Raw genomic sequence first — 27,095 nt, forward strand, 5'->3', positions numbered from 1 at the left:
AGGAATTCTGCAATCTGTATGGCTGCCGGAAGATAAGGACGACACCCTACCATCCGCAAACTAATGGACTTTGTGAGAAAATGAACCAGGTGGTAATGGATCTTCTAAAAACGTTGCCCCTGGAAGAACGCAGTCTGTGGCCTGAGAAGTTGCCCGATCTGGTGGACCTATACAACCACATCCCGGTAGGTTCCACCAACTGTACCCCGGCTTACCTAATGAGGGCAAGACCTGGTAAGTTACCTGTTGACCTGGAAATGGGAGTCCTGACGCCCGAGGACACTTCACCAGAAACAGACTGGGACACAGAGAGGCAGCAGCAGTACCGGAAAGTACAGGAGAGCGTGGAGCGAAGTCTCTGTCAGGCTAGGGAAAGACAAGAGAAGACTTACAACCAGTGTGCTCCCGCTGTTCCCCTGGTACCCGGAGAGCAGGTCTTGAAGAGGAAGAGACGGCTCCACAAGTTGGACGACCAGTGGGAGAAGGACCCGTACACCGTACTGCCCTCAAGCCACGAGAACCCGAAGGTCTGTACCATCAGTAAAGACGGAGGGGAAACCACAGCCATTGTATCCCGGGACCACCTGAAGAAGTGCCCCGAACAACGGAGGAACCCTGAGGAGGAACAGGAAGACCATCGACCCGTGGAAGAAAGGGAAGATATGGTTAGTACCGTGCTCAGGGACTTCCCTCGGTCTTGGACTCAAGTCAATGGTGCAGTTGTGGTACCCGTACTCACCTTCCTCCAACCATCATCCCAAGAACCTACGGAGCAACGGGTAGAGCTGGAAGAGCAGCCGGTCCAGGAGGCAGAAGACTCCACCCAAGCGGAACAGGAGAATCCACCCTCTGCTTATAGTGAGCCTGCCGTACCCCTAGTGAGACAAAGAGCCGGTAGACAGCTGCCCAGTTTACCCTTGACAGCTCCTACACCCTGTAGTTCAGGGCCAGACAGTCAGCTCCGTAGGTCCACTAGGGCCACTAGAGGCCAGTTACCCGCACGTTGGAGGATCTAAATGTTTAAGTTGTTTTACAATGTTTACCTGTTTATTGTTGCTTGTGTGTAATTTTGTGTTTCTAGTTGTTTTTAGGAGTCTTCGGTGGATTTACCGGGAATCCTTTGTATATAGTTGGAGCGTAACCCAGGATGGACTAGAGACTGTTAAGGACTCGGGGTAGGACAGACCCCTACCTGGTTACGTCTCCCTGTGTTGGTGAAATGGACACCTTTGCTTTTCTTCAAAGACTGCACCCGGTTGCGGACATCCGTGACCATCTTATTGTGTTTCCTTATTGTATTTTATTGTTCTTTGATATACCTTGTTATATTTTTCTAAAAAGTGTTTAGTCCCGGAGTACTAAATTTCACTAGGGGGGAGTGTGACACCCCAGGGGTCTGGTTGTCACAGTGATAGAGATATTACGTCTGAGAGCAGGTGGGAGGTCCTTTGGTCAGGGATCCTGTGCATGCCACACCTCCTGCCCAGCCTTGGGAGGGGAAGAACTTCCCCTGTATAAACCCGGGGCTGAGGCAGGGTTAGGGAGTCCAGGAAGAGCAGAGACAAGAGCAGCATAGGAAGCAGCAGAGTCACAAGGAGTCAGGGGCTGGCAGCTAAAGAGCTCGCCCTGACTAAGAAGATTCTTTACCGGACCCGGAGTCCGAGGCTGTGGGGACTAACTTCTACCCAGCAGCAGAATCCGTCAGGCAGGGGATTTCAGGTCCCCTGGCCCAGAAGCCCGAAGGCCCGGTCACACGCGTGGGACCAGCACCGCCATCGTGGAGCGGAAGCCATTAGAAGGCCCCGAGTCACCGGCCATACGGGTGAGCACCACACGGTACACTCAGGGACGTGGGCTACTTACATCAGCTTCTAGCAAGGTAGCCAGAAGAGTACAGTCAGCTTGGGAGGCCTACAACTACGCCTGGCCAGGGGAGATCCCATCTGCTCAAGGACTGACCAGGCCCCGTTCGCTAGCAAGTACTCCGGGAGGGTCTATCGTTGTTACCAGTAAAGACCCTGAACGCTACCATACCGTCTCTGAGTGGTTCCTGCTACCCCCATCATCCACGTCGGCTGCCCTGAGGCCATACCCCTCCCGTTGGGGGTTATACTATCACGCTGCACCATCCTTCCACCGGCCTCAGCGGTCTGCCCTGCAGCAGCAGCCCCCTGGCTGCATTCAACGGGTGGCGTAGTCATCAACCATTTTCTACCGCTAACAGACTGCCGTCCAGTTTGACTCCCTGGGCACGGACCGGGTCACCGCCACGAGACTACAACCCTAAACAGATCCGGCTCCGGGTAAGCTCCCGCGTGCGCAACGCCGCGCGACACAGGCCCAGGGGCGCGTCACAGGACGCTTGGCATTTTCCACAGGACACCAGGATTGGCAAAGTCGCCACTGGCGCCCTGTGTTCTTCACAGATGAAAGCAGGTTCACACTGAGCACATGTGACAGACGTGACAGAGTCTGGAGACGCCGTGGAGAGCGATCTGCTGCCTGCAACATCCTTCAGCATGACTGGTTTGGCAGTGGGTCAGTAATGGTGTGGGGTGGCATTTCTTTGGAGGGCCGCACAGCCCTCCATGTGCTCGCCAGAGGTAGCCTGACTGCCATTAGGTACCGAGATGAGATCCTCAGACCCTTGTGAGACCATATGCTGGTGCGGTTGGCCCTGGGTTCCTCCTAATGCAGGACAATGCAAGACCTCATGTGGTTGGAGTGTGTCAGCAGTTCCTGCAAGAAGAAGGCATTGAAGCTATGGACTGGCCCGCCCGTTCCCCAGACCTGAATCCGATTGAGCACATCTGGGACATCATGTCTCGCTCCATCCACCAACGTCACGTTGCACCACAGACTGTCCAGGAGTTGGCGGATGCTTTAGTCCAGGTCTGGGAGGAGATCCCACAGGAGACCATCCGCAACCTCATCAGGAACATGCCCAGGCGTTGTAGGGAGGTCATACAGGCATGTGGAGGCCACACACAATACTGAGACTCATCAGGAGCATGCCCAGGCGTTGTAGGGAGGTCATACAGGCACGTGGAGGCCACACACAATACTCAGCCTCATCAGGAGCATGCCCAGGCATTGTAGGGAGGTCATACAGGCACGTGGAGGCCACACACAATACTCAGCCTCATCAGGAGCATGCCCAGGCGTTGTAGGGAGGTCATACAGGCACGTGGAGGCCACACACAATACTGAGCCTCATCAGGAGCATGCCCAGGCGTTGTAGGGAGGTCATACAGGCACGTGGAGGCCACACACAATACTCAGCCTCATCAGGAGCATGCCCAGGCGTTGTAGGGAGGTCATACAGGCACGTGGAGGCCACACACAATACTCAGCCTCATTTTGACTTGTTTTAAGGACATTACATCAAAGTTGGATCAGCCTGTAGTGTGTTTTTCCACTTTAATTTTGGGGGTGACTCCAAATCCAGGCCTCCATTGGTTAATAAATTTGATTTCCATTGATGATTTTTGTGTGATTTTGTTGTCAGCACATTCAGCTTTGTACAGAACAAAGTATTCAATGAGAATATTTCATTCATTCAGATCTAGGATGTGTTATTTGAGTGTTCCCTTTATTTTTCTGAGCAGTGTACAAACACCAGGGATATAAATGAATAAAATACAAGTTATACTGAATCTTTTCCAACAAACATATTTCATTTTGCACAGCTTCTCCACAGATCGGACAGCATGTATAACGGGACAGGGATCTACCAGGTGTTCAAATGATGGCTGACTACTAGAGTCTGCTTTTCATCACCCATAACAATATCAATACATAAATATGGATTGCACCTGAGGAAACATACATATTAGATAAAAATTCTTTAGACAGAGCCTGTTATATATTTTTCCAGCCAGACACATTACAAAAGAGCAAAAGTACTTATTATCGTGCTGTCTATAAAAGCTGAACATGACAGATACAGTCCAATGTTGGAGCCTCCTCTGAGTCTCCTCTCAGTCTGGTGCACTGGGAACATAATTTACACTGGCATCATAAAAAAAATTGGTGATATAATCTCCTAAATAAGAATAGTAATAAACTTAATTAAAGTAACCAGCACCACTGACTACAGCAGAGCTTCTCAAACTTTTTTTTTCTTCCAGTGTGGTATAAGCAAAAGCCTGGGTATGCCTGGGCCTCCTCAGTAGTCAATATCCATGCCATGAGAGGGACATGTAGAGTATCACCAGTGCTAGCCACAGTTCCCAGTCACCTTATTAAAGGTGGACCTTATAATTATACGAGAATATGTTCTGGGATGTGATCTGTGATTGAATACTTTCCTCAGAGACAAAAAAATCATGTCTGAGGAGAGTCTGTGCTGCTGACAATGAGGCATTTCTGAATCATGCCTACATCATTAAAAACTATCGAAGGATGAGAGCCTCTCTAGATAGTGCTACCATACACATTAGACTAACGTCGGACAATCTTGATGAAATTGGCTTAGAGTCTCATGTTTATGGAGGCCTACGACTCTCCTTTGACAGGTGATGTCGAGGGAGATAAGAACAGGGGTGGATTAAGGGTAGCAAGGGCCCCGCGCAGTTTAGAAGGCGCCCCCCCCCACACCTGATTTATCACGTGACATGTCACATGATCCCCTGTGATAGATCATGTGATAGTTCACGGGAAATTAATTTGGCACAATATTGATTCCAGCGATGTGTCACTTTTTCAGCTGCTTGTTGTCATTTTGAGAAAATCACCGTTTTATCTGCTGCAGATCTAGCAGCTCTCTGAATGCTGCGCTCTGTATAGCCCCGCCCACACCACTGATTGGCAGCTTTCTGCCCATGCTCAGTGTACACAGAAATCTACTGATCAGTTATGGGGGTGGGGTCCTACAGAACTTACTAGTCAATTACCTTCTGACAAATCAATGATTTTATCAAAACAACACTAAGCAGCCCAGTAAGTGACACATTACTGGAATCAGTGCCTCTAACCCTACATTATGCTGCTCTCAGATTAGGTGGCAAAAACCTGATGACAGATTCCCTTTAAAGGAGCTGTAAAGACAAAAAAGTTTGTATTAAAAAAAATACAAGCCATTTGTGAAATTAACTTTTTTTCATTGTTAATTCACATTAGACTGTATCTTCAACACTTTTGTCAGCAGGTCTTATTACAGACTCTGAATAGGGCAGCTCTCTCCCTCTCCCTCAGCAGAAAGTCACAGCATGGTTAAAAAACGGGATCTTTTATGATTTTCTCATAATAAATAAAAAATGACATGCAAGTCCTCCAAACTATTTTCCGTTTCTGTATAGGGGAGGTCCTAAATCTTTCTTGTTCTTTAGTTGATCACATGTCAAAAAGGCAAAGCATTTACTATGAACTCTGCATGTAAATATTCCTTGACTCTAAGGGCTCGCTCACACTGTCGTATAACACGGCCGAATGCTATGTGATGTTTTATCGGATAGGACTCGGCCCTATGTTATACTATGGGACAGTGCAGATCTGCTATTATTGGCATGAGAAAATAATCTCATTCGATATTCGGACCATGTGCACCCATACAAGTCTACGGGTGCACGTAAAACATTGGACTGCACTCGGATGTCATCCAAGTGCAGTCCGATGAACACTCACAGAGACTATGGAGAAGATGGAGAAATTAAGTTCTCCATCTTCTCCATATCTGTGCTGCGAGAGAATCGGATCACACTCAGTTGAAGCTCTGACAGAGTTTGAGCCGAGTGTCATTAGCATAATTGGCCCTATTCTCTTGCATGAGAGAATATATGGCTTAGTGAGTGGACCCTAAAACTGAATAGTAGTGACGGACAGGCACCTCACAAGCGGGATCCATGTAGCTCTCAGATGTCATGTAGGTAGGGCTTCATTCCATGGGGTAAGGCTTAATTTCAAGGTATATAAAAAAAATGGACTTCAAATAAAAATGAAATGAACACAAAAAGCACAAATTGAATTATTTTTTTCGTATTTATGTTTGCAGCCCCTTTAAAAACCCTTTGAGGACCAAGGCACATATATGTCCCAGAATTTTAAACTGGAAAAAAATTTGATTGAATAAAATTTAAGGTCCTCGAAGGTTTAAGTAGGTCATAAATTCATATGAATACTTGCTCATACAATTGCACATGCCAAAAGATGAAGAAGAACAGAATCAAAAATATGACATTAAGTGGAGCACTTACAGGTATTCAAGGTGAAAGAGACCAGCAAAGGCATCGTCTCGAATGACAGTAAATGAGTTAGAATTCAGCAAGCTGAAAATGAAGACAGCAGGTTAGAAGCGAACCAGACTTTATGGTGCTCAGAATTAGTCAAGCAGAATTTATTGACTGCTGTTGCAAAGCACTGAGACTCCCGCAGTGTATAGATGGCGCCGTGCGGCCTCCCGCTGTGTATAGATGGCGCCGTGCGGCCTCCCGCTGTGTATAGATGGCGCTGTGCGGCCTCCCGCTGTGTATAGATGGCGCCGTGCGGCCTCCCGCTGTGTATAGATGGCGCCGTGCGGCCTCCCGCTGTGTATAGATGGCGCCGTGCGGCCTCCCGCTGTGTATAGATGGCACCGTATAGATGGCTATGTGCGGCCTCCTGCTGAGTATACGTGTATAGATGGCTACGTGCGGCCTTCTGCTGAGTATAGATGCCGCACGGCGCTCCCCCCAGAGACAGCAGGAGCCCGCACAGCGCCATCTATACTCAGCGGGAGACCGCACGTAGCCATCTATACACAGCAGGAGGCCACACGGCGACATCTATACTCAGCGGGGGACCGCACGTAGCCATCTATACACAGCGGGGGGCGCACGTAGCCATCTATACACAGCGGGGGGCCGCACGGCGCCGTCTATACACAGTGGGGGCCGCACGTAGCCATCTATACACAGCGGGGTGCCGCACGTAGCCATCTATACACAGTGGGGTGCTGCACGGCGCCCCCCCCCAGAGACATCAGGAGGCCGCACGGCGCCAACTATACACAGCAGGAGGCCGCATGCAGTCATGCACACACACAAACATATACAGACACGCATAAACACATTTGAAACACAAAAATACATACAAACAGACATCACACAATGACATCTGCCCACACACACACACACACAAACAGACAGACATCACACACACACACACCTGCCCGCACACACACACACCTGCCCACACACACACACCTGCCCACACACACCTACCCACACACATCTGTGTGTGTGTATGTATAGTGTGTGTGTGTGTGTATAATGTGTGTGTATGTATAGTGTGTGTGTGTATGTATAGTGTGTGTGTATGTATAGTGTGTGTGTGTATAATGTGTGTGTATGTATAGTGTGTGCGTATGTATAGTGTGTGTATGTATAGTGTGTATAATGTGTGTGTATGTATAGTGTGTGTGTGTGTATAATTTGTGTGTGTGTATTTTTTTTTAAGTTAAAAACAAGTAAAATGCATGTAGCATCAATATCAAGACTCCAGATATAAGGGCCTATTCACACTGAATTTTGCAATGCATTCATCTCCTCTTTCCAGGCTTCTATCTAAATCCCTGAAAAATGGCATTCAGATGGGCCTTGACATAGCCATTGATTTGAACAAAGGCAAACCGAGGCTAAAGTCTGAATCTTTAGGCTCCATTTGCTCTGCTTTCAGGTGTCTCATTTCAGACAGCACAATCCTGAATTTCAGGGATTCAGCTGTAAGCCTTGTGTAAAGACCTGAATGCAGCGCTGAATGTAGCGTGAATAGGTCCTTACATCCTACACCACCTCAGGGGATTGTTGTTATGGAGTATTGCCCCTGGGTGGCCGCAGTTATGACCACCACCAGGGCTCGCGGTCACCCACCCTAGCTTTGGTATTCTGGGGAGCTGGTATAATGAATATCTGAGAAGAGCCCTAGAGAAGCAAGAACATTGGACAACCAAGAGGTGGTGGCCTCAAGTCAGGTGTAGTGTTCAACAGGGCAAGACTTTCTAACCTGCCCACACACACACACACACACACACACACACCTGCCCACACAGACACACACCTGCCCACACACACACACACCTGCCCCCCCCACACACACACATATACACACACCTGCCCACACAGACACACACACACACACCTGCCCACACACACAAACACACCTGCCCACACAGACACACACCTGCCCACACACACAAACACACCTGCCCACACACACACCTGCCCACACACACACACCTGCCCACACACACACACACATATACACACACACACCCGCCCACACGCACACACACCTGCCCCCACACACACACACACCTGCCCCCACACACACACACCTGCCCACACACACACACATATACACACACACCTGCCCACACACACACACACCTGCCCACACACACACCTGCCCACACACACACTCACACACCTGCCCACACACACACACACCTGCCCACACACACACACCTGCCCACACACACACACACACCTGCCAACACACACCTGCCCACACACACACACACCTGCCCACACACACACACACCTGCCCACACGCACACACACACCTGCCCGCCCACACACACACACCTGCCCACACACACACACCTGCCCACACACACACACACACCTGCCCACACACACATATACACACACACACACCTGCCCACACACACACACACACCTGCCCACACACACACCTGCCCACAAACACACACACACCTGCCCCCACACACACATATATACACACACACACACACACACACACACAGACACCTGCCCACAAACACACACACACCTGCCCACACACACACCTGCCCACACACACACACACACACACACACACACACACACACACCTGCCCACACACACACCTGCCCACACACACACCTGCCAACAAACACACACACACCTGCCCACACACACACACACCTGCCCACACACACACACACACACACCTGCCCACAAACACACACACACCTGCCCACACACACACACACATATACACACACACACACATATATATATATACACACACACACACACCTGCCCACACACACACACATATACACACACACACCTGCCCACACACACACACACACATACATACATACACACACTCACCATCCCCCGGCTCCATTCCTCCTGCCTGCTCTGTCTCTTTTCCGGTGCAGCACTGCAGGCCGGGGCGCACTGCGTGACGTCACAGCTAGGAGACACAGCCGCGCACAGGGCCGTGTCTCCTAGCAGTGACGCGGCCGGGCCAGCACAGGGAAGTTAACTGCTGCAGTGCTGGCCCGGCCGATGAAGAAGTAGCGGCGGCCGCTGCTGGGGGAGCGGTCCGGGCCCCCCCCCTCCCGCCACTGCTACCGCTATGTGCCGCGGCGGCCCGCACATATAATGAGGGCAATCCGGCATTAGACACCCCGCCTGGAGCCGCGGGCCCCCTGCTGGCTCGGGGCCCCGGGCGGTCGCCCGGATTGCCTTCATTATAATCCGCCTATGGATAAGAATATGGCATAAATGATTTCATTCTGCTGACCCTTTTGTTCTCTAAGAGATAAGCCTCCACCAGATGGTGTCATGCGTCTGGGTTCGAACCCTTGAGCCTGTGCTTTGTGGTTGGGTTCTTTGTCTGCCGAGCCACAACAGATACACCTTTTCTCCGGGTGTTTAGTTTTGGTTATCCTTGCTTCAGTCTTTTAGGGTAACAGGTGTTTTCATTTACTCATTTGTCTCCCCTATCATCTTTCGGGTGCAGCTTTATATACTTTCCCCCTGTTGGTATTTCTTGCCGATGATAGTCTCATTTGGATGTCCAGCCATACTGCTGTAGTTTAATCCAGTTAGTGAAAGACCAGCTAGCGTTTATCTCTCTGCTGTTTATGTTCTTTACCCTGCACCTATCTTCTGTTTCTTTTTAGAAAGTAGGCGGCATATTATCTAACAGTACGTACTTTATACTTTAGTTTGTATTTCGTGGTTTATTTTACGCACTCTGGGATATTTTCTTTTTTCAGCACACTTTCCCTTCTGTAGGTAATTTGCACTATGTTCTGCCCTATGGTTCTTTAGGAGGAACGTGAAGCGTTCAATGGCATTTCAGGCAGCATAGATCAGAGTTGCCATCTTCTAGTCTGCAGTTAGGGCTATCTCAGCTCACGCGGGAACCACTAGGGACTGCAGGTTCAGGATCTCTAGTCTATACAGGAACAGGCAGGGTCAGTTGCCGTTTTTAGTGTGTTACCTATTTTCCAGAGTGAGTTGCTACACAAGCATAACAGGCGGCTCTCTCATGGAGAACACAGGAGTGCGCGGCAGAGAAGCGCTCCTATGTACTGGAGAGCTTGGCAAGACTGTTTTTGGCCAAATGATCGGCCAAACCATTGTTCAGCCAACAACTATCTAAAATGTATGGGGGGGCTTTACTCCTTGCTCTCCGTAGAGAACACGTGAATGCTCGGTTGAGTGTTCATGTTTCTGGGGGAGTCACAAGGGCTGTTGGTTGAATGGCTGGCATTCATCTAATATCGAGAAGTATGGGCACAGTTTCACAATGTCTGGTCTAGAGGATCTGTACAATCCAGATATGTTTATTTCAGTGAGGGGAAAAGTGGTGCCAAGTTTTGTGTAAAAAGACCCATAATTTTACTTGCCATGAGTTCATAAAATGGAAATCAGAAGACCTTGTTTGTTTTCTGTATCCCGTCTCTATTAATTACCCAAGGAGACTCCTTGTGAAAAAATGTTCAAGTCTCTTGCTATTTCGGATGTGGTTACAAAGTACCTTAATTTGGCTGGGAGAGAACAAGTGCAGATGAGTGTCTGGAGGAGGGAGCGAGGCTTTTGCTGCACTGCAGAGAAAGGGGAATATTCTAGCCTTCAGTTCTTCGGAGGCGATCCTTTGAAAGATCGCTTCTTTCACTTAGCGCACCTTTTCTTGCACGCTGTCAGTACAATATTGTATTTATTACTCGTTCTGTCCTGTGTCAATGGAACATCTCCAGTTCAGACGTAATTACTGCGAAATAGATATTTTTTATTCATGGTCGTGGGTCAAGTCACAGCTTGGTAAATGTTGATCTAAGCACTCCTGCGGCTGTGTGATTTGAATGCTGTATCGCCTGTCGCAACGTTCGATACTAGAGAGCACAAAGCCCTGTCAAGGTCAATGATCTTTGATTACCCGTCACCTCGAAATGTTCTGCATTTGTCCTGGAGGGCAATGAAATGCGTGGACATGTGTGTCAGCGTCTACAAGCTGTCAGAAGTGGTGCTGCTCTAATCAGAAGCATGAAATGAATCATATTTGATATTGCAACGGAACTATGACTCCACGTGGTTCATTTTCTAGACCTCCGACTGTCATTGTAAGCATAAAAAATAATATTTCAGTTTGGCAAATATAATTTCATGCTAAGAAAATGGGATAAGTGCCCCCTCTTCTACCTATAAATATAAATTACTCACCTCTTCTGTCCCCCGATAACTCAGTACTGATACTCTGGTAGCGCTACTGATATTTGTTTACAAGCAGCCAATCAGTGAATGTAGCAGTCACATGCTACAGACACTGATTGGCTGCAGTGGTCATGTGTTGGCAGCTTGAAAATAAAGACTGGATGGGCCGCCAGTGCGTACCGAGTGGCCTTAAAGTGTGTTGACAGAATTTTTTTTGCTGTGTTTTTGGAGGAGAAAATCTACAACTCTGCAATCAAAACTCATGTTTTTGGAAAATTTTTACTCCAAAAACTCTGCAAAAAAAGTCAGTGTGAACACATCTATGGGATGGTGATTTTGCAGCATTTTTTTTTTTTGCACCAAAAAAACAGAATGGTGGCAGGAAAAATGCTGATATCAAACCACATGCATTTTTGGCACATTTTTTTATGTGCGCTTTTTGCAGAATTTTTAGTTGCGTTTTTCGCCCATTTATTTAATTGGGTGAAAAGTGCTGAAAAAATTGAGATGTTGTGTCATGGCAAAAAATGCAGTATGGCTCAAAATACAGGCAGAAAAAAATAATCCAGTGTGTGCATGAGATTTCAGTAAGCTCATTGATTATGCTGGTACTGTAAAATGCTGCACCAAATATGCTGCATAAAAAAAAACGCTGCAAAAATGTTACATGTGAACATACCCTAAAGGTAAAAATTGGTTTATGAAGCACAGTGAAACCGGAGGCAGGTCTGTGAATATGTGTGTTTCCTAAGGATGTGAACAGAAGATTTTAGTAAGAAATCTACTGAGTGGGTTGTACAAAGCAGGTGTAGATTCATGACCTATAAAATAACTCATTTCTTCACATGGTCCAAAATATGCACCATACGCTATATAAATGTATCTTCCTTCTTTCATTTACATTTTTTTTGCGCTTTACTTAACATAATAAGGATCACTACAGCTAGCTGATCTGATTATGTATCTCAGTTTAATACTTTGCTATTTTCGGATACATTAATGCTGGAGCTCTGGCAACTTTGGCTGTGACACAGATCGCTGTTTCCGGCTGCGACATTGTAACATAATGCAAGTCTCATTGCCGCCCGCAATGTACCGTAATTGCAACGAACTAGTCGCGAAAAGTCAGAACCATTTGGATTCTATGTGACTTGCTCATGACCTTGCGGGTCGCAACGTGACCCCATTCACTTGCATTCTGCTTCGACGGAGCAGCGGTAGACAGCAACCTTCATTTGTGTAGCCTGTGTCGTTACCTAAGTCGCTGTTTAGTCCCAGTCTTTTTGTTGTGTTTTTTTGTTTTTAATATTTTGATACAATGAAGAAGAAAAGAGATTTTCTGTTATTTCTAAGAAAAAAAATGGCCAAAGCCGTAGTGAAAGCGACATCAAAACAAGCAGTCCAGTCTATTAACACATAGATACTCAAGACACTGCTCATTAGCACATGAATGATAGATTCAGGCATTGACCATTCATATGTTAACCAGGTTATTCATGTGTTAATGAGCCAGGCTGTATGGAAAATTGTGTTTGCATTTCACATCTCTTCCCTTTCATCTGTGGTTTTGCATGGGACTGCAGGTAAGGCTAAGTCCACATTGCATTGTGCATACTGTCAGGTGATGGTTGCAATGGCCCCATTGTAATTTTTTTTCAGTGGTCTTCTATATAGGAAAGACCCTTCCTTTATGGTTTCATAAAGACGGGCAGTGGCCTGACTGCTGAATGTGGCCTATGGAAACATTAACTGTCAGGTTTAATAAGTGGGATTTCTTGCCTTATAAATGGGGTTGGGACCATCAGTTGTGTTGTGCAGAAGTCTGGTGGATACACAGCTGATAGTCCTACTGAATAGACTGTTAGCTGCTTTTTTCTTGCCATAATACAAATTCTAAGTAAAGAAAAACGAGTGGCCATCATTACTTTAAGAAATGAATGTCAGTCAGTGCGAAAAATTGGGAAAACTTTGAAAGTGTCCCCAAGTGCAGTTGCAAAAACCATCAAGCGCTACAATCTTTAAATGAGAAGGTGTGTCCAAACTTTTGGTCTGTACTGTATATTTCAAGATGTTTAAAAAAAATGATAGTAAAGGAAACTGTCGACAACTTTTTTCAACATGAAAGAGTCTAGCCAGCTGCAGTTACCCAGCCATTGCATCAATTATAGGGGCTGTCACCTTCTCAGACTCCTGAAAAGATAAATTTGTTTTTGCCTTTCCTGCTGTCAATTTTGGAGAAACCCAGAGGCAAGAAAAAAAAGGTGATAACTAAGGAACGCTCAATACTCGAGACAAGAGAACAATTCAAGAATTTAAAAGAATTACTGGTAACTTATTTTGTTCGGAAATGTTGTAAAAGAACCTAACAACTTGGACTGTGTCTGGGTCCGAGAGCTGAAAGGCATCTGAGACAGATACAGGACTAATAGAAAAGAGGTTGAATGTAAGGAATAGGTAGAGAGTCTTGAGATATGTCACCATTATTGCTGTAAATTGTCTTCCTGATCTTGCACCATATGCTCACTATACATCCTGCACACCGTATGCTTACTTTTTTCCAGGCTCTGCGGGGCTCACAGAAGCTGGTCCTCTCTGTGCTGTCTTCAGGACGGGTCCCCAGAGGTCACGTCTCCAGTCAAATTTACACTTGGGTTGATCCGCATGGTCGCAGCGTCTCACCTCCGGGAGGGTTACCTCACCTTCACAACACATCTGTGGGGGTCCCACAAAAAGAAAAGAGGAGTCATCTGCAGCTGCTACAGGAAGGGGATGAAAAGAAGGTGTGGGGGTAACACTGTACTCTAAGCAATCATTATATGGCATTTTAGTCAATCACATGATATACTTTTTTAGGTGACTAATTTAGATTTGGTTTACCACCCTCTCCTATAGTCTTTATTAACAGCGCATTTCTGTATTCTACTTTTAAGGCCACGTTCACACGTTCAGTATTTGGTCAGTATTTTACATCGGTATTTGTAAGCCAAGACTATGAGTGAAACAGTCAGGGGAAAAGTATAATAGAAACACGTCACCACTTCAGCATTTTTCACCCACTCCTGATTTTGGCTGACAAATACTGATGTAAAATACTGACCAGATACTGATAGTGTGAACATGGCCTTCGGGTGAGTCCAAAAATCTGCAGCGGCAAGAAAAATGGATTTCACCCTTTGATTTGCTCTTAGTTTTTTTCACATTGCTGGTTTTGCATTTCGGTCCACATTGGATGTTCACTCAACAAATCGTTATGTGCAGTCTTGGTTTTGCTGCTTCAGTGTTTTCGATCTTTTGTTTGGATGTTTTTATGGTTACTGAAGTACAATTATCAGCATTTCATAAGTTTTTAAAGTTTTATTTGCAAATGCAATAAAATTTATGTAAAGACTCAACATGAACAGTGTTCACCCTTATTTTACAAGACTTCTCCCTTCGCTCTGACAACTGGATATCAGTTTCTGGGCCAAATCTTGACTGATGACAAAATCCTAATCCGTACTTGGAGTTTATTACAATTTCTGTGTTTTTATTGGTCCACCTCCATTCTTCCAGATGTTCCAAACAGTTTGAAGGAGGCTCCATAAGGAAAAATAAATTTATCCCAGTTTTCTGCAGTCAAATCCCTGTACTTTCTGCAAAGTTATTTTCTCTGATGAAGCCTCCTTCAGACTTTTTGGGACATCTGGAAGATTCATTGTCCATAGATGACAAGGTGAGCACTACCATGAGCCCTGTGTCTGCCAGTCTGCCAAAAGTAAAGCATCCTGAGACCCTTCATATGCGAGGGTATCTCATCCATGGAGGGGGATCACTCCAAATTTTGCCTAAGAACTCTGCCATGAATAAACAATGGGATCTAAACCTTTTCCAAGTGCAACTTCCCCCAACGTTCCAGGAGGAATGTGGTGAAGATGCTTTTTCCAGCATGTTGGAGACCATGTCACAAGGCAAAAGTGATAGCTAAGCGGCTCGTTGAACAAAATATTGAAATTTTGGGTCCGTGGCCACACACTCGCCAGATCTCAATCACGTTGAGGTCCTGTGGTCAATAGGCAAAAGCGTGAGGCCAAACAAAAACCCAGAAATTGTGATAATTTCCAAACTCTGATTAGGCAAGAATAGGCAGTCATCAGATTGCAGACGTTTTGAAAAATAGGGGTCAATGCTGTGAATATTGAGTCTTTCCAGAAACGTCATGTATTTGTCAATAACAGTTTAAAAACTTATGAAATGTTTAAAATTGTCCTTCAGTAACCATAGAAACACTCAACTAAAAGATTCAAAAACACTGAAGCAGCAAATTTTGTACATGGATATTTGGACTTTTGGATGCATTTGTATACAGTAGATAGTATATCTATTAGACAGATATAATAAATAAAAAGATGACTAAAAGTTGTATGTGACCCAAGATGGAATCAATAAAAGATACCGTTTGGCACACAAAAAAAACAAGCCCCATTGTTGGAAAAATAAAAAAGTTATATGTCTTGGAAAATGACGATGAGGAAAAATCAAATGGGCAAAAGTGAAAAATAGTTGCATCTCCAAAGGGTTAAAGGTATCCTTATATATTCTATTACAGGGAATGTGTGATTGATTTCAGTGATGTGTCACTTACTGGGCCGCTTGCTGTAGTTTGGAAAAAAAACAGTTTTGTCAGCAGGAGGTTATCACTAGAGGACTAGTATCCTGCTGTCATACAGTCTTCCATATTTCTGAGCTCTGTTTAATCCTGCCTCCATCACTGATTGGCAGCTTTCTGCCTATGCACAATGTACAGAGAATGCTGCCAATCAGTGATGTGGGCGGGTTATACAGAGCTCAGCTTTCAGAGAACTGGGATTTTATCAAAACTGCAGCAAGCAACCCAGTAAGTGACACTACGCTGGAATCAGGGTCTCTGCCCCTACATCATGCTGCTGTCAGATGTGGTAGCAAAAACCTGATGACAGATTCCCTTTAATAGAGAAACAGTCTTGATACAAATGAACTCAAGAGGTAGTCAGAGATAAGAAAAAAGTGTCTGCTTTTCTCCCTTGCAGATCATCCCCATTTGAAGTAACTACACTAAGTTGCAATACCAGGCACCAGGCATGGACAAGAGTGGCGCTGTTTCAGAGTTTTTCTAATCCAGTACACTCCATCAGAAGTTTAGGTTAATTTGAGCTTTGTCTATACTGAACCTCACCAATTAGTTTGAATTGAAATATAAAACTCTAAATTTAGTGCAGCTAACTTCAATCAAAATATCTATATTTCCAATTTTGCAAACAGTAACAGTCAAATCGAATCTGTTTTTCTCATCCGTAGGTGAACTTAGTGCTGGGAGAGGGGAGCTCTCTTGGGTTGCTTATTCGTGGAGGTGCTGAGTATTCCCTGGGGATTTACATCACAGGAGTGGATCACGGCTCTGAAGCGGAAAGTGCTGGACTTAAGGTATTTCTTCAGCTCTTGCAGTGTCTGTCACTTCTAGTTTGCTCTGCTTTTTTTCCTGGTCTATTCTATTCTTGCATAATAATTAAAAAGTAAACCCTGCTTTTAACTACTTGGATTAAATATAAAGTTTGTATATTTTCCATCGCATCCATAAAATCATAGTATTAATCACTGCAGTGCCCTGGATGACACATGCTATCATGGTTGTATGCAAAACTATTCTTTTAAAATTGAGCCCTTATTGTCTTCATCTACTTATTTTCCCAGGTGGGTGATCAAATCCTAGATATAAATGGCATCAGCTTCCTCTCCATCCCACATGATGAGGCTGTAAGAATTCTCCGCACTTCGCGACATCTGATGATGACTGTTAGGGATGTCGGTCGTATCCCGCACGCTCGCACTGTTGTGGATGAGACTCAATGGCTCAGTAGTTCCTACACGGGCACTGGAGACCCACTCACAACTACAGGGTGAGTAATAATGGTGCTTATTTCTTTATACTTGGTGTTGGGACGAGATTTCAAAATTTCCCGGGTGTCGTTGATCTGTAGCAGTGTTACCCTACTAAACTCTATATCCTATTAGATCCATTGCCCATTATTTTGAGAATGCAAAAATATGCTGATAAAGTATTGCAGCTGTTTTTGGGCTGGATTTAAAGGGGCTCTCTCCTGAAACTGGCTAGTCTTCTTTTACCAATCTGACTTCTTCACCACCAATCAGTAGCCATGTTTGACTGTACGTTTCCTTTCAGAGAAGATTGAAATAAATGGCGAAACATGTACTGTATTGGGTGGGCCGGGTCGTGCAGAGAAAACCCCTTTACGATTGAATTAATCAAATGTGACGCTTCACAGAGATTCAAGTAACCCTCAGATGCCCTCAAGTTGTAAGAGAGTAACTAAATATTTTTAAATATTTTTTTTTTCTGCTGTAGCCCCTCTTTAACACTGTTGATCGATGGGGGTCTGGGTATGGAGACTCTCACTGACTGGTCAAAACAAAGGATCGAGGTGCTCAGGTCATGCTGTAGTGTGCAGAGCAGTGTATGGGCCTATAGTATAAAGCCATAGACAGGAGCAGAACAGTTTTTGGAAACTTAAAGGAGTAGTCGGGGACTTCAACATCGATGGCCTATCTTTAGGATAGGTCATCAATATCTGATCGGTGGATGTACAATACCTGGCACCTAACCAATCAGCTGTTCCCGGTTTCTTTGGCATCAGCTGCGGAGCTGCAAAGCACAACCCCGTCCACGGAATAGTGGCCGTGGTCAGGTACCGCACACCCAACCACTATTGATTTGAAAAGTTGGCGGATGTGCACTACCCGGCTGCAGCCACTATACAGTCGATGGAGCTGTGTTGTGTTGCTCTGCAAATGAACATGTCTGGCCGACACTGGGAACCCCTGATCGATGGGAGTGTCAGGTGTCACACCCCCCACAGATTAGACATTGATGACCTAGTCTAAGGATAGGCCGTCAATGTTAAAGTCCTGGACAACCACTTTAAAATAGACTGACGGCAATATGTTTCTTGTAGGTGCCTATGTAGGTGACTCGCCCCCTGGGCCGTGGGGCACCCGGAACCGGGCTTCAGTGCAATGTTGGGGGTAGTAGTGCCAACCCGATCCTGTGGCTCAGGGTGATCAGACCAAATACTGTGGCAGTCTATTTGTAGGGTTTTGAATGTACGACTACGCCACCCGTGGACTGCGGTCAGGGATGACCGCCGCTGCTAGGCAGACCGCTGAGGCTGATGTTGGTATGCAGCACAGGGATAGGATAACTCCCCACGGGAAGAGTGTAGCCTCAGGGCAGTGTAATAGGATGCTGGGGGGTGATGGTGCAGGCCGCAATAATAAGGTTTCAGAGTCTGCTTAAAACAGTCCAGGGTCTTTATTGTAGTTAGTACTAATGACCCAACAGGAGTACAGGGTAGGAATGGGCCTGGGTGTCTGAGAACATTCGGGCAAGCCCCACTGGTCAGGGTGAGTGGGTAGGCCTACCGTTCTCTCTCTGCCCTTGCTGACTATCCCCCTTTTCGTGGTGTGATAGCCCACGTCCCTGAGCTGGCCGTGTATGGCTTGCGACTCGGGCCTTAGGTACCTGTTGCTTCTCTGTGCTGTACCGGTCCCTCTGTGTGGCGGAGCCTCCAGGCTTCTTAGGCCAAGGGACCTGAAATCCCTTGCGGGTTGGTTATCTGCTGCCGGGCTTGCAACCCTGACAGCCTCGGACCCCAGTGTCCAGTTGTGTAGTTCTCTCTCAGCCAGGACCGGCTCTCGTCGCCTCTGTCCCTGGCTTGCTGTTCCTCCTTTGCCTCCCGGACTCCTCAGCTGCTGCTGACCTGTCCCTTTCCTCTGGGAACGCTTCAGGATGCTTCAGAAGTGGGTCCTGGTCTCCTTAACCCTGCCCTCAGTTCCAGCTTTTATAGGGGCAGCCTGCTCCCCCTACTGGCCTGGGACAGGAGGTGCTGAATGCTAATGGTCCCTGACCAAGGAACCTCCCTCCTGCTCTCAGACACAGCCTTTAATGTTTGTGGCATCCAGGCCTGGGGTGACACATTCCCCCCTAGTAAAATTTTAGTACTCCGGGACTAAACAGAAAACACAAATACAGGGTATAAATGCATGACCATAAACACAACAGAGGAGGAAATAACAAACAACACCACATATTGAGTTCTTTAGGTCACAGTGTGGTCTGTGACCGGGTGTCCATATCACCAAATAAGGCGAAGTTTTTGAGCGATGTGGGGACCTGTCTCCATAAACCCCAAGTTCCTGGCCTTGGGCGTGGCGACAAGGCTGAGCTACCTACTTTGGGCCACAAAGGGGGCCACGCCGGACAGGTTTTTCTTCTGTGGCCGACTTCACAAGAGGGCACCAGGTGCAACTATCTACATGGTAGTTCCGGTTATTCACTGTCCATAACCTGTCAGTCCTTTGCATCTAGGAAAACTGGAGAAACATTATTAATAACCAGGGTACAAACATAACACATTAAATATATACATTATACATTTAGATCTTCCAGCGAGCTGGTATTTGACCCCTAGTGCTCCGGGTTGACCTCCGTAACCCACTGTCTGGTGGTGGTCTAACCTGGCATTCCCCACTAGCATTTAGGGTACCGCTACTAGCTGGGTTTACAGGTAGGGCAAGCAGCTGTCTGCGGGTTCTTTGGCTTACCGCAGGCACGGAAGGCTCACTGTCAGCAGATGGTTGACTCTCCTGGGCTGCTGGCATGGGTTCTTCTGCCTCTGGGGCTGCTTGTTCTTCTTGTTCTTCCTGCTCTCCTGTAGGCTCCTGCTGGGTAGGTTGAAGGAAGTGTAGGACGGGTACCACTATCGCGCCATTTATCTGAGTCCAGGTCCGGGGGAACTCTCCGAGAACTGTGCTGATCATTTTTTCCTTGTCCTCTGTGGGTTCAAGGTCAGCTTGATCTTCACTTGGACTCTGCAGTTGCTCGGGGCACCGATTTAGGTGGTCTCTGGAGACGGTGCTAGTGGTTTCTCCTCCATCCTTGGTAATCACACATACCTTCGGGTTGTCGTGGTCGGACTGCAGTACTATGTACGGGTCTCTCTCCTACTGGTCGTCCAGCTTGTGAAGCCTTCACTTCCGCTTCAGGACCTGCTCACCAGGTTCCAGGGGACCAGCAGGGGCGTGTTGGTTGAAGAGCCTCTCTAGCTTTTCTCTCGCTTGAGCCAGACTCCTCTCCACACTCTCCTGTACCTTCTTGTACTGTAGCCGCCGTTCCGTATCCCAGTCCGCGTCTGGGGAGGTGTCCTCGGGTGTCAGGACTCCCATCTCCAGGTCTATCGGCAGCTTACCTGGTCTTGCTCGTATCAGGTAAGCAGGGGTGCAATTTGTAGCATTCACCGGGATATGGTTGTACAAGTCAATCAGGTCTGGCAGCCTCTCCGGCCACAGGCTGCGTTCTTCCAGGGGTAACGTCTTGAGGAGATCAATGACGATATTGTTAATTTTCTCACACAGCCCGTTGGTTTGCGGGTGGTAAGGCGTTGTCCGAATCTTCCTACAGCCGTAGAGGTTGAAGAACTCCTGGAATACTTCAGCCTCAAACGCTGGACCTTGATCTGTCAAGACCTGTTCCGGATACCCATGTGGACGGCAGAAGTGTTGCTGGAAGGCTCTGGCCGCTGTTTGGGCTTTCAGGTCTTTAACAGGAACCACCACCAGGAACTGGGAGTAATGGTCCACAATTGTCAGGGCATAGACGTAGCCCGACCGGCTTGGAGCCAATTTCACATGGTCCAGAGCTACCAGCTCAAGAGGCTGCCTGGTGACGATGGGCCTCAAGGGTGTCTGCTGGCTGGTACGGTCCTTCCTTCTGAGGTGACATGGGCCGCAGTCCCTGCTCCACTTCTCTATGGCCCTTCTCATACCGACCCAGGAAAACCGCTCTCTCAGTAGGAACTCCAGTTTCTTCCATCCGAAGTGTCCCGCTCTGTCATGGTAGGTCTCCAGGACCATTGCTGCATCTCGCCTTGGGACCACTATCTGCCAGGTCAGCTCGTGCGTCCGGTGGTTGACAAGCCTTCTGCACAGCTTACCTTCGTAGAGGAATAGCCTGCTTGGCTTCCTCTGGGGCGTCCGGGCCAGGGCTAGCGTCTGCCTGGGTTAACAGGTCTTTCACCAGGCGTATTGCAGGGTCACTATCTTGCGTTTCAGCCTAGCCGTGGTGGGGTAAGGGGTTGAACATGACGGTGGTTAAGTCTTTGTCTCTTACCCGGTGAGAATACTGAGTGGCCCCATACCGGTGGAACACAGGGAGCTCTATTTCCTCCAGCTCTTCCGAGTCGTCTTCTCCTTCAGGTAGGTAGGGCATTCTTGATAGGGAGTCTGCGTTGGCGTTGGTTCTGCCTGCCCGGTATTTGATTGTGAAGTCATAATTGGATAGCCGGGCCATCCACCGCTGTTCTAGGGCACCTAGTCTCGCATTGTCCAGATGTGTCAACGGGTTGTTGTCCGTGTACACAGTGAACTTTGCGGAGGCCAGGTAATGCTTAAACTGTTCTGTGACGGCCCACACCACTGCCAAGAATTCTAGCTTGAAGGAGCTGTAATTCTCCGGGTTTCTTTCAGTGGGCCTCAGCTTCCGGCTGGCATACACAATCAACCTTTCTCTGCCCTGTTGGTTCTGCGACAGTGCGGCTCCCAGCCCCACATTACTGGCGTCTGTGTGGAGGATAAAAGGCTGGCCATAATCGGGGTAGGCCAGGATCTCATCCCCCGTGAGGGCCATCTTCAACTGGGGGAAGGACTCCTCTTCCGGCTTGTCCCACTTGAAGGGTGGCTTGTTACTTCTGGATTTAGATTGCCCTATCAGGAGGTCCTGCATAGGGGCTGCCATCTTAGTGAACCCGGGGATGAACCTTCGGTAGTAGCCTACCAACCCGAGGAATTGCCTCACTTCTTTGATGTTAGAGGGGCTTGGCCAGCTCTTGATGGCGGTAACTTTGTCGGGGTCGGGGGCTACTCCTTCTGCACTCACCACGTGTCCTAGGTACTGTACCTTTGGCTTTAATAGATGGCACTTGGAGGGTTTCACTTTCATGCCATAGCCTGCCAGGGCTTCGAACACCTCTGCCAGGTGTTTTAGATGGTCCTCGTAGGTCTTCGAATAGACGATCACGTCGTCCAGGTAAAGTAGGACCGTCTCAAAGTTTCGGTGCCCTAGACAGCATTCCATCAGCCTCTGGAAGGTCCCGGGTGCGTTGCAGAGCCCAAATGGCATACAGTTGAATTCTCTCAATCCCATCGGGGTGGTGAAGGCGGTCTTCTCCTTGTCAGCCTCTGCCACAGGAACCTGCCAGTACCCGCTAGTAAGGTCCAAAGTAGAGAAGAAATTAGCTGATTTTAGGGCTGCTAAAGACTCCTCTATCCTAGGTAACGGGTACGCATCTTTATGGGTGATACGATTGATTTGTCTATAGTCCACGCACATTTTCATGGTACCGTCTTTCTTTTTTACCAAAACTAAGGGAGCTGCCCAGGGGCTACAGCTATCTCTAATGACCCCAGCTTTTTTCATTTCTCTCAGCATTCCCTTTGCATTCTGATAATGTGCAGGAGGTACAGGTCTGTGTCTCTCTTTTATTGGTGGGTGGCTCCCCGTGGGGATGTGGGTTCTACTCCCTTTACTCGGCCGAAGTCTAGCGGGTGCTTACTAAAAATTCTCTCGTATTCCTGAACCACCCGGTAGACTCCTTGTTTTTGGTGCAGGGGAGTGGAGTCAGCACCCACATGAAGTTCCTGGCACCAGTTCTCCTTGTGTTTCTGGGAGCCATTACCCTCCACCGGGGGAGATGGAGGCAAGGGTTCCACGACCCTGATAGCATTGTGTTCGACGGCAAACAATTTGGCTAGTGTAGCGTACCGGGGCATGTGTACTTCCCTTTCCCCGATGTTTAGGATCCGGACGGGCACCCTTCCATGGCGGACATCAACCACCCCCCGGGCTGTCAAAATGGTGGGCCTGCTGTCTGAGTACACGGGTTCTACCATGGCTTGGTAGTCTCTCCCTCTTAACCCGATTGCAGTCCGACACCAGATCATCATTTCACCGATCTCACCACCACACAGTTCTACCTGTTGCCGTCTCATCAGGGCTCTTATCTCTTTCTGGAGGACCCTCTGTTGGCTGGAGCTCGCATTCATCGCCACCTGCTGCAAAATCACGATTACTTCTGAAAGACAGTTTTCAATCACATTAGTACACAAGGTTATTTTAGGGTGACTTTCACGACGGTCAATGTCCACAATGATCACTCCCTGTGCCGGCAGTTCAACCTTACCAATCTTGATGGTCATTTCTCTGAACCCCACCTGCGGCACGGGTTGGCTATTGCTGCCGATGATGCTTAAGTCATCGTCTGGATAGCGGGTTATGTCGGCGTCACTCCAGTACCGCTTGAAAAGTACGTAGGGGATAGTAGTCACTTGAGACCCGGTGTCCAGCAGTGCACTCATGGGGATACCGTCCAGCACTACGGGTAAGACCGGGCGTCCCCCCACGTACTTATCGCGCCAATTAGACGGGCCTGGTGACCTTATGCCTGGGGGTTGGCCCTCTGCCCCAGGTCGGACCCATTTAAAGTACAGTACCTTGCTATGTGTCCTGGCTGGCTGCAACGGCGGCAAATCGGCTGTCCGTCCTCAGTGTAACGGTCGGCGGGCCTCCCTCTGAACGACGGGATTCTCCTCTGTCGATGCCACGGGACATCCTCCGGACTAGAAGCCAGCTTGATTGGTCTTGACGGTTCCACCTGCAACGACTGTACGGTCCTGGTCAATGCAGCCACACTCTTTGTTAGCTCTTGGACCTGATGGTGCAGGTTTACAGGCTGGGACGGATTTAGGGCCTGAGCATCAGCCCCCACAAGGTCTGCGGGGTAGGGCGCCACCCCCTGGTGGTAAGTGATGGCAGGGCGCCGGAAAGCTACAGCGCCACTTGGTGCGGGTTCTCGGAGCACCCGGATGGCCCTATCCTTGAACTGCGCAAAAGTTAAATCGGGGTTCTGTAGGGCCATGAGGCGCAGCTGGGTTCTGTGGGCGCTGGACAGCAGACCTTCTATGAACTGGTCAGTCAACAGCCTATCGGTGTCCTGCACGCTGCCAGGGTCAGCTTGCTTGATTGCTCCCAGAGCTTCTTGCAGGTTCAAGGCATAGTCTCTTATACTATCTTGGGCCCGCTGCTTTCAGACATAGAACCGCATTTTGATTTCTGCTGAGGTACGGGTATCAAAGGTACTCCGCAGCAGGGTCAGAATGTCCTTTACAGTCCTTTTCTCCTCATCTGACCATGATTTCACTTCCCGCTGGGCTGCACCGGTGAGCTGCCCCGTCAGAATGCTCACTTTCTGTTCTTCTGTCAGGGGATAAACTTCAAATTAACTGTGCAGTCTTTCCTTAAAGTCAGTTAATGTATGGGATTCCCCTGAGTATTGGGTTGCCAGGCTGCTCCGGGGATGTAGGGCATGGAGAACGGCATCACCGCTGCTGCTGCCACGCTGGTGGTAGAAGGTCCCTCCGTGTCCGTCATCTTCCTCCCCCCTAGTTAACCGTGGCCTACCTTCCGTTGATCCTCTTCCGTAGGCCGCGGCTCCGCTGGTGCTGCTCTGGGCGAAGACCTTGCGTCGCGTCCTGGTGACGTCAGCGTCGCTCTCTCTCCTTCCAGGACCTGGCGCAGCGTCGGTGCGTAGGGCGGGGATTCAGGTCTCACGCGGTTTGGACGATCAAGCCCCTCTTCTTCCCACGCGGCGTCCCAAAGATGGCGTCCAATGGCGGGAAAACGGCTGAAGATGGCGGGAAAATGGCTGAAGATGGCGGGAAACGACTGAAGATGGCGGGAAACGGCTCCGAATGGCGGGAAACTTCCTTTTGAGGTACGTGTACAGTCTGTTTCAGGCGCGCAATACCCGTTTGTGGCGGGTTGGTCACAATCCTGCCGACTACGCCAAAGCTGACTCACCCCCTGGGCCGTGGGGCACCCGGAACCGGGCTTCAGTGCAATGTTGGGGGTAGTAGTGGCAACCCGATCCCGTGGCTCAGGGTGGTCAGACCCAATGCTGTGGCAGTCTATTTGTAGGGTTTTGAATGTCCGACTACGCCACCCGTGGATTGCGGTCAGGGATGACCGCCGTTGCTAGGCAGACCGCTGAGGCTGATGTTGGTATGCAGCACAGGGATAGGATAACTCCCCACGGGAAGAGTGTAGCCTCAGGGCAGTGTAATAGGATGCTGGGGGGTGATGGTGCAGGCCGCAATAATAAGGTTTCAGAGTCTGCTTCAAACAGTCCAAGGTCTTTATTGTAGTTAGTACTAATGACCCAACAGGAGTACAGGGTAGGAATGGGCCTGGGTGTCTGAGAGCATTCGGGCAAGCCCCACTGGTCAGGGTGAGTGGGTAGGCCTACCGTTCTCTCTCTGCCCTTGCTGACTATCCCCCTTTTCGTGGTGTGATAGCCCACGTCCCTGAGCTGGCCGTGTATTACGCCTGTATGGCTTGCGACTCGGGCCTTAGGTACCTGTTGCTTCTCTGTGCTGTACCGGTCCCTCTGTGTGGCGGAGCCTCCAGGCTTCTTAGGCCAAGGGACCTGAAATCCCTTGCGGGTTGGTTATCTGCTGCCGGGCTTGCAACCCTGACAGCCTCGGACCCCAGTGTCCGGTTGTGTAGTTCTCTCTCAGCCAGGACCGGCTCTCGTCGCCTCTGTCCCTGGCTTGCTGTTCCTCCTTTGCCTCCCGGACTCCTCAGCTGCTGCTGACCTGTCCCTTTCCTCTGGGAACCCTTCTGGATGCTTCAGAAGTGGGTCCTGGTCTCCCTAACCCTGCCCTCAGTACCAGCTTTTATAGGGGCAGCCTGCTCCCCCTACTGGCCTGGGACAGGAGGTGCTGCATGCTAATGGTCCCTGACCAAGGAACCTCCCTCCTGCTCTCAGACACAGCCTTTAATGTTTGTGGCATCCAGGCCTGGGTTGACACATAGGGACCTAACGAGATAGATACACAAGTTTTCCAATTTCTGTGATGCTTGAATGTTTTATTGTGCGATTATTTCAAAGAATGTTACATTTCGATCCTTTATTTATGGAGGCAGCCTTTGTCATGAAGTATGCGTGCTAATGCATACACATAATGTGCTAATGGTTATTATGATATAGAGCAGATCATTCACGGCGGCATCCGGCCTCCCCATTAGCGCCATTTGTTCTTTTTCAGCATATTTCTACTGTAGCAATCCTGTGTTTGATAAAGGTCCAGAAATCTAGGACCAAAATGTGACATGTTCTTTGGATTACTTGCAGAATAAAAGGTTCAAGCATCACAGATTTTAGGGATCTGTGTTTTTTGGAAAGTAATGCAGACCCTTTTGTTCTAATCCTGGATACTCCTTTTGTGAGGTGTGATGTAATTAGATAAGGGGGAATACACAAGTATGTATGAGCGGCTTGTCTCTACTGGAACAGTAGGTGTAAAATAAGATTGAAAGCACCTAATTGCCTTCTTAAAGGCAATCTGTCATCAGGTTTTTGTCACCTAATCTGAGAGCAGGGGTCAGAGACCTTGATTTCAGCTATGTGTCACTTACTGGGCTGCTTGCTGTATTCTGAATAAAATCACTGTTTTATCAGCAGGAGATCATCACTAAAACATTAGTAAACCTGCTACCATGTAGTCCAACCCTGCCCCCAC

The 27,095-nt window shown here is 48.3% G+C and overlaps 1 protein-coding gene across 2 annotated transcripts in view; it reads left to right on the top strand.

Moving 5' to 3' along the window:
• Positions 1 to 27,095, top strand: part of WHRN (whirlin) — a 240,484-nt gene that overhangs the window by 111,665 nt on the left and 101,724 nt on the right. For both annotated transcript variants that reach the window (XM_073639868.1, XM_073639870.1), the window contains 3 exons: positions 13,994 to 14,212; positions 16,746 to 16,871; positions 17,139 to 17,344. In XM_073639868.1, the coding sequence (XP_073495969.1) occupies positions 13,994 to 14,212; positions 16,746 to 16,871; positions 17,139 to 17,344 (551 nt within the window). The remainder of the gene's footprint in view (positions 1 to 13,993; positions 14,213 to 16,745; positions 16,872 to 17,138; positions 17,345 to 27,095) is intronic.

Source organism: Phyllobates terribilis, unplaced genomic scaffold, assembly GCF_046119375.1.
Source record: "Phyllobates terribilis strain yellow unplaced genomic scaffold, ASM4611937v1 Scaffold_7__3_contigs__length_470593459, whole genome shotgun sequence".
Classification (NCBI taxonomy): Eukaryota; Metazoa; Chordata; class Amphibia; order Anura; family Dendrobatidae; genus Phyllobates; species Phyllobates terribilis.